The sequence below is a fragment of the Cetorhinus maximus genome, chromosome 8, assembly GCF_964194155.1.
Source record: "Cetorhinus maximus chromosome 8, sCetMax3.hap1.1, whole genome shotgun sequence".
Taxonomy (NCBI): Eukaryota; Metazoa; Chordata; class Chondrichthyes; order Lamniformes; family Cetorhinidae; genus Cetorhinus; species Cetorhinus maximus.
This window is the reverse complement of record NC_135886.1, coordinates 73,336,876-73,345,678: the sequence shown is the minus strand read 5'-3', so window position 1 is coordinate 73,345,678 and position 8,803 is coordinate 73,336,876. Positions and strand designations below refer to the sequence as shown.

Here is an 8,803-nt window from a genome sequence, read left to right as displayed (position 1 = left end):
TGCACCACTTCGGCATGGGCAACAGTAGTCTGGGTTGGCTGGCTGACAGGCAGCAGCAAGGACAATGGCAGAGTGGTAGTGGTGGGAGGATGAATGCTGGCATCCTGAAAGAGGACAGTAGATTTGTGTTTCATGGAGCTAGTGGCATTCCCCGGCTGGCGCCTCAGCAATCCTGGCAATCTGTTGGAGAACAGCAAGTTCCCCTCCAAGCCACACACCATCCCCTCTTGGAACCATATTGCTGTTCCCTCTCTGCTACGGGGTCAAAAACCTGGAACTTCCTTCCTAAAAGTACTGCGGGTGTACTTACACCAGTTGGACTGCAGCGGTTCAAGAAGGTGGCTCACCACCACATTCTCAAGGGCTATTAGGAATGGACAACAAATGTTTGCCAGCGGCACTCGCATCCCATGAAAGAATTTTAAAAAAATGTTGGACTAATGTGACACTCTGCAAGACTCTTTGAACACTGGTATCTGCAGCCATGATGGCAGGAGTGTGAGTCTTCATGACAGCAAGCTGAGTTTCCTTAGTCTGAGCTTCAACTGCAGCACCCAGATGTTTGGGTGTCTTCTGCTTGTGCTACATTGGAAGCTGAGACATCGGCCATTGTTCTATGAATGTTCTCCTGGAGTTGGCAACCTCCATGCTAGAAAGGATGAGCTACAAGCTCTGTGGGAAGCTCTGTGTCAGGTTGGTGTCAGGCTCCTCCATACTTCTCAACATTGACCACAGCCATTCTGTCTTGCCTTCCAATGCACCAAGCAATTCAATGTGCATGCTCATCAGCCTTCTTCTGTCGGGCACCGCATTGAAGTCCTCCTCTAAGCCCACTGCAGTTGAGCTAATATGCAACCTTCTGACTCAGAGTGCTAACAACTGAGCCACCCATTGTTGAGAAGCAGCTACCCTTTGACATGTCTTGGTGGCTCAAATGCAGATGGCACAGTGAACTGCTGCAAAATAAGAAAGCATAATGTCTGCTGCCTGGATATCGGGAATTGACCTGTATGATTTGCCACGTATGGTCAAACACCAGTTAGACGTTGAGGGCGTGGAATCCTTTCCAGCTGCCTTATGCCCTCACCCAGCTCTGAGACTGTATTGTGGCTGCAGCACTTTGCAGATTTTAGTGAGGATCTCCTTAGCGAAGCAGAAATGTCTGACACACTGTTCCTCACTAGGGTTCAACTAAGACAATTGCTTCCTGCACCTTTGGCCAGATGTGGGCTCCTTCTGCCTACCCTTCTCCTGGTCCTCCTCCAACCTCTTCCAGAAACTTGTCCTGTGTTACCTCTGCTCATTCACCTTGTAAATGCTGAAGTCCAAGGGAAATACATATTATGCACCCACGTCTGCCATTCCGCCCTCTGTAGACTTCAGCAACTCTACACAACTCTTGAAACAACCAAAACACTTCCTGCTGCTGAACATATTTTCAGCAATACAATGTTAAAAGAGGATGTTAACTGGAGTGTTGATTTACAAAATAACAGCAAAGGCATGAAATCAGTGATACACACTGATTTATGTCATGATCTACCTACTCTGAATACTTCTGGCAGATACTCCCTGCCCATGCACTAACTCCCTCATTAAAATGGCATCCTGCATGGTCAGCACCAGAAGTGTGCACGTGCATCACCATTTCAGAGGCCAAAGGGTATCCATAGTAGCAAACAACAGGTGCGATGCATCTAAATTTTGTGACAATTATGTTTTCATCCACTGCTGTCTGATCCCTGATACCACCTGCTACCTCAATCCCATCCCATTACAGCTTCCCAACTCCTGACCATCTGACTTCACCTCCTCATCCCTGTACTTGCCAAAATTATCCTGTTTCCATCATATGCCACTGCTGCCACCTCCTTCAAAACAATCATTAGCATTCTCCTCTTCAACCGCTCTATTCTCAATAATTGTTGCACAATCTCAAACCTCTTCATCCTCCAAAATCCAGAAACATGTCTTGTCTTAAACGTATGTCTCATCTTCCATCACTCTTTCCTCAAGTAATATATATTCTATTTACTGTCTCACAAATGGTTCCAAGATCACAGTGATTGAAATCACGTCAAGTCTGCTGAGATAGGCTGTCTATCTCTCCTCTTCCACTTCAATCCTTATAATTTCCAAATCTATCTTTCAGTATGTCTCCTCTGCAGTGCACCTCCAGGGTACTGTTCTCTCCTGGTTCTGCTCTTATCTGACCATGTTGGCACTTCATTGCTAATATTCGTCTCTTCTCTTTTGCTCACCTCTGATCTATCACATCCTTGCTCCCTCATCTCCACTTGTTGGCACTTGGGAACATTTTCCAGAAGCACAGGAAAGTTTTCATTTGTCTACTGGTGACACAAAGCTTCATCTCTATTGATGCAAAGTTTGCTGCCGCACTCAAATTGCCTGACTGATATTAAGAGCTAGATAAGCCAAATCTTCTTCCACCTGAATGCTGACATGATCTTTGGTTGCAGTCAGTCTCTTCAAACTGTAATCTCTAGTATAACAATCTCCCTGACTGTCTTCTCAAGGAAATGATGCAGAGCCTTGGCATTCTGCTCAATCCTGAGCTCAGCTCCCTTTTATTTATCCACTTTGTCACCAAAACCATTTTCTTTCACCTCACTACATCTCTCTACTTTTGTCACCAAAACCCAGCTCATGTTTCATTACCACAAGGACTGACTTTTCCAGTTGGCCTCCATGCATCAGCCATCCATAAGCTTCAACTCGTTCAAACACCACTGCCTGCATCCTTACTCATATTAACTCTAAATTTCCATCACCCATGACTTTCCAAAACTCAATGGTTACCTGTATCCCAGCAACTTAATTGAAATATTCTTATCTTTGTTTTAAAATATTTTCATGTCCTTGTGCCACTCTACCTTACTCATCTCCTTCTGGCTTACATCTCTGCATGTACTCTCGTTTACTCCATCACTGGACTTGTCTCTATCCCTGCTACTTCATCTTCTACACCATTGGCAGCCACTTGTTCTGGCACTACATTCATGAATCAGGAATGTTTTCCAGTTCTACCTTGCCACCTCTCTCCTGGTTTTCAAAATCCTCCTCGTTAGCTTCCTTTTGACTGTGCTTTCAATGCCCCATTGTAGCGTCTCCATTCCTTTCCACTTTCCCTCAGCAAACTTGGAAATATTACAATTGGTCCCCGCATCCAAATCATTGAATAAGATTGTGAAAGGTCCTCAAATCCTTTTATCAAGACTATAAAATGTCTTATAACTAAAGTTAAATATTGATACTTACCATCAGTTAAAGGCAGGAGATTTTTTTTCCTTTAAATGTACAAAGGGGCCTATGCTCTTGTTGCTACTGGAGGTGGTCTGTGTGTACTGTTTTAATAACATTCTCTGCAGTACAGTGCTCCAGAGGGTTGTGGATGCATCATCATTGAATATATTTAAGGCTGGGGTAGACAGATTTTTGATCTCTCAGGGAATTAAGAGAAATGGGGAGAAGGTGCAAAAGTGAAGTTGAAGCCCAAGATCATCCATGATCATGTTGATTGGCAGTGCGGGCTCCATGGGCCTTATGGGCTTTTTCCTCTCCTATTTCTTGTGGTAATTTGAGCTCTTCATCAGGAGCATGCAAACATTACTCATGCTTGGTAACATAAAATTGCATAGCTATTAAAGGTAGGAAAGTTTCTTGCAGTCAGTGTTTACGATGAGTAACACCAGCTGGGGATCCGTCCAAAACTAACCTTCGGAATAAAACTTGTTTATTTACGCAAGTTTTCCTTATAATATTTTCCTCAAGTTCAGTTGTATTACTGGATAGCAAAGAAAAGGTATGCTGATCATTATGGGAAAATATGAGTTACAAAATAACCAACAGATTGATGTAGCCGTTGAATTAAACATAATATTTTGGACAAAGTACTTTCCAACTTCCCCTTTATCAATTTAATATTTAATGTTTTTCAATTAAAAACTATAATTTTTAATTTTGTTAATGGTAGATTATTTTAAAAGATATTATTCTCATATCAACTGAAGAGTACATACAGCTAACAAAGGTCATCCAATCCTTTTATCAGAACTTTGAAATAGTTTTATAATTAAAGTTAACTATTAATATTTACCATCAGTTTAAAGGCAGGAGAATTTTTCCCTTTAAGGATACATAGGGACCTACTAGTGGGCCCAAGAACAGTGGGTGAAGGCGCAAAGTACAGACGGGCTCAGATAATGATACTCGGAATATAATGTTCATTAACTTCTCAGTGAAAGAATGAGGCATTTTAGAATGGTCAATAATATCATAAGCAAAACAGCCTTTCCTAATACTGTTTGTTGATGCTCCAATGTGTGGGACCAGGCACTTTTGTAAATGCCCTTTTAAGATAATTAAAATTTCAATTAGCTCTTAGCTCGATACTTTCCGAAATCAGGGCACAATGAAGCAGAAAGTAAAATAATTCAATACCGAATTTATAACCTTTATATGTTAAAAACAATGGTTTCTGAATGAACAAACTACAACAGTGTAGCCTTTCTGATCTAACATAGTTCGTTTAATTATGTCAAATGGAAATTAAACTACGTCACGCAAAACTGATCGACCCGATGACATCACATGAGATCACCCTTAATGAGGAGATAATTTGCATAAGCTGCTTTATGAGGCATTCTGAGGAACGTGCTTGAGTTTAGTAGTTCCTTGGAGTTATGGTCCTATCTGCTTTGCAGAAATCTGTACGGTGATGCCTTTTGGAGCCAATATGTGCTGGGTGATGATTTGGAATTGTAACATATTCCGCATTTTGATCTGTGTATTAGAGCTTGTAGTGTTGCATGGAGGTGCCGGGGTGAGTGAAGAGCCTGGTGGGAGGGAAGTCAGGGACTTGGGTCCTCTGATTGAGATGTTGGCCGGGAAGGTCAGCCCCCGCCCTCCGCTGCTCTCTAAACAGAGGATAGATGATCAACACATGGAATACATGGCCAATCTCTACAAGCAGTTGGCAGATCGAGATGGGAAGCCCAAAGTTAACCGGACTATTCTGACTAACACCATTCGGCTGGTGAAACCTAGCACAAGTGTAGTGCTCGCCGACTCAGGTAAATCAACTTTGGGAATTTCCGAGTTAAATTGGAGCCTTGTATCCACATATTGTCTTTCAAATTTCATTAGCGAGTTCTAGAAGCTTGTGTATCATGGTTAGAAGTGTGGCGGACTGTAGTATCAATTCGTTTTACGGAATTGGAACGATTTAATTTTTAAACACAATATCTGTGAACACCAGCTCAACTTATTCAAGTTCACTGGTGGCTTTTAGAAAAATGAGTTGTTGAGAGTACTGCTCCTTGTTTTAAATCTAGTACCTAATCAATACCTGGAAGGTTTTATAAGAAGTTACTTTGGTATTACTTTCTTAACTAATCAAGAGGATGGATTGACAACTCATTCCCAATTAAGGTGGTGTGAATTGGTTCTTAACACCCTCCCAATAGGTTACTACACGTCTTTCCCTTAAGAGCTCGCTCATGTATTCTACCTCCATTATACCACTAGACTTTTTTTTGTTTTGGAAGATGGCTATTTGACATGCCTGTGGAAGTTATACATTTTGACAACTTGGGTGGTCACTGCATTATAGGCCATCTCTAATCATCTCAAACTTTAGTTGGTTATGGATCAGAGTTGCCAGGGCTTTTGCTCTGGAGCTTGCTGTCCTGTTGACTCCTAATTAGATTCTATTGGTTGGGGTGGGAGTTTTAGTTCCTGACTTCAATAGTTGATTTTGAAAAGATGTAAGAATGATCATAGTGGCATAAATGTAAATTGCTCAAACATGTTTGCCCCCTAAATGTGTTCAACCTAACTTATGTTGAAATAGATGATATACTTAGTATCAATGGGCTTGAATAATTGATTATTTCCATTTTGGAACACCTATCATAATGAAGTCTTGCCTTTTTAAACATGTACTGGGATATGCAGCGAAGTTCTCTGGTTTAACTGTGTGCCTTTTGACTTTAGCTAGCCTGTAGGAACTTAGCAATCCTGCTCTTAGGAATTGAAATGGCTGGGAGGAGAAAGGAAGGAGAACAAGATTTTACGAATTAATGGTAAGAGGTAAGATACAAACATTCAGATGCTAATCTCCAATGTCTGTCTCTTTTTAATAGGTCATTGGCACATACATCATGTTCAGTACAATCTGCACTATCTTCCGGAGCTGGAGCATTTGATTAAAGTTGTTGTTGTGTATTTGCACAGTCCTCTCCCCAATCAGTTCTTGGTTTCTTGTGAAATCAAATGTCTCCTTGCAAATTATGTTAACCTAAACTTCATACAGAATGACACAGACATAGAATTGCCCATCAGGTTTGTATTAAATCTGAATGACCGATGGGCAGAGGCTGATGTAACTCCATGTGTCATCTTCCCAACTGGTAATTCTGTGAAGAAAGTCAACCTGCATATCAGTTACAAGTGTGCTGAATTTGGAAAGGTCAGTCAAAGAACTTTGGACAAAAAAAGAAACTCTGCTGTTCATTTACACGTGCCTTCACTGCTGCTATTTTTGAATGATACTGATGGAACTGCACATCAAAGGAGGGTGAAGCCAGAAAAGCAAATGCCAGAGAGTTCATCTAAATCCCGTGTGCTGTCTAGGAAGCCACGGCAGTTAAGTAACATTGGCTCAGACATTCCTAATTATCTTCATAAAAGCCCTCCAAAGAACAAATGCAAGCTTCATTCATTCTGGGTAAGCTTTGAGCAACTGGGATGGGATCATTGGATTGTGGCTCCTCACAGGTACAATCCCAAATTTTGCAGGGGAGACTGTCCTAGAATTCTTCATTATGGTTACCAATCTCCAAATCATGCGATAGTGCAAAATTTTATCAATGAAATTGTTGATAAAAATGTCCCCCGTCCATCTTGTGTCCCTTTGAAATACAGCCCAATTAGTGTCCTTTTGAAGGAGCAAAATGATCACATTGTGTACAAGGAATACAAGGACATGATTGCAATGTCTTGTACATGCAAATAGAACCTGATCCAGAATTGCTAACTGGCACTAATTGGTTAGCTAGTTTAGGAAAGAATTGAGTGCACTGCAAGTTGTTCCATGAGATGGTTATTATAAAATGCATGCTTAAGTAAATTGGACTGGTTACGTTTTATGCCTGACCACATCTATAAAACAAGTCATACAATGACTTGTTCTTGGATTTAATTGCAGTGAAGGCTTCTTATTTATTTCTTCCTGCTACCAATTATGGGAACCAGTGTCTGAATTCATGGTGCAATTGTAGCCCCACAGTATTGGCACTTAATGCTAAGAAGGGTTTTTGAAGACAATTGTATTTGCAGCAGGAAAAAGGCAGAGTGGGTAGCCTTCTGCAAAGACAATGAAATTGCTAAGAAATAACCAATCTACTTGTGGTAAGAAATAATATAATTTTGTAGTCTGAAGTTTATGTATTTATAATGTGATTTTTGTAAATATCACTGAAATTTCCAGTTTATGCTAAAACTTTGTCCATCTTTTATATTAAACTTGTCAAGTCTGTTACTCTTGACTGATCAAAATAGTAATCCTTTCAAGCCAAATGTAAATAGTCAAGTTTTAACTTGCAAAAATTAGGACTCAAGTTGTTTAACCTGAGCTACAGTAACCTTTTAAGCCATACCATGGGAACTTACTATTGCTTCAGCAGCTGAAGTTTCACTTGAGGGTAGTTCACTCACTAGGTGACTCAGGAAGCCCTGATATAAATTACACAAGTGAATGTCTGCACCTTCATTGTATGTAGCTTTTTCCTACATGGTGCACTAGATTATGCAGGGGGTGGGGATTAATTGGGTGGGTGGGAGCAGTGGGAAGCACAAGACAATGGGAGGGGGTGGCTGGAGAAACTCACTTAAGTGAGCAACTATTGTTTAATTCACAATTCTATACAATGAAACAGTAAACTTTAACAATTTTTTAAATAGCTAATGCACTTTGGTTTTTAAACCCCCCAAATTTTTGCATCTTTTTTAAAGAACTTACTATAGTATCAAGATTGGAACTGAAATTAATATTGGCTACTGTGGTTCTCAAGGGTTAACTTAATCTGAAATGTATGCAGGTAGAATTGAAAGCTATTACAATCTAGTCTGAAGTGTTAATGTTCTGAATTATTCACTAGGCTAGTCTTGATTTGTCTTGCTAATAGCACCAACTTGTTGCTGTTATTTTAGCAAAAGTTGAAATATTGGCACTACATGCGCAACTACAAATTTCCACATGCAAAAGATTTGATGGGACAGCATACTCATTTGGCTGTACATGTACTGTATCAGTGAACTAAGTCACTACCATAAAGTTCTAACTTGGAAACAGAAATCCTAAGTAACCGAGGCAGTCACAGCCAATAACTCAGTACTTTGTATTCACCTCCCAGTTGTTTCAAACCAGCCAGATGTTTAAATTAAGGTACAATATTGCATCTATTTATAGACTACCAATGCAAATGGTGTCTTGGATCTATGCATTTGTATACCATGTAAAAGTATTGTAATGTAGATATTAAGATTCTGCTGTGCTGACCCTGGTCTTTGTACCGTCTTGTCTAACTTGTATACTCAATAAAGAAATGGCTTGAACTGTGTAAAGCAGGATTGATATTTAACTGCTTGATTAAAGATTTTTGCACCTCCTACTGAAGCTAAACCTGATGCTGTGCAATTTTTGATCCAATGAACTCACTGATTATAAAAGCTGTAATGGAATGATGGGCAGTATAGCCTATCTAATGTAAAGGGGACTATC

The 8,803-nt window shown here is 40.3% G+C and overlaps 1 protein-coding gene across 1 annotated transcript; it reads left to right on the top strand.

Annotated features, from left to right (window-relative positions):
• The first annotated feature begins 4,939 nt into the window (after nt 1-4,939).
• On the top strand, nt 4,940-7,036 carry bmp15 (bone morphogenetic protein 15). The gene is made up of 2 exons (XM_078546160.1): nt 4,940-5,093; nt 6,165-7,036. Exons 1-2 carry the CDS (start codon nt 4,964-4,966, stop codon nt 7,034-7,036), a joined length of 1,002 nt encoding a protein of 333 aa, XP_078402286.1. The 5' UTR covers nt 4,940-4,963.
• Nucleotides 7,037-8,803: the final 1,767 nt, after the last annotated feature.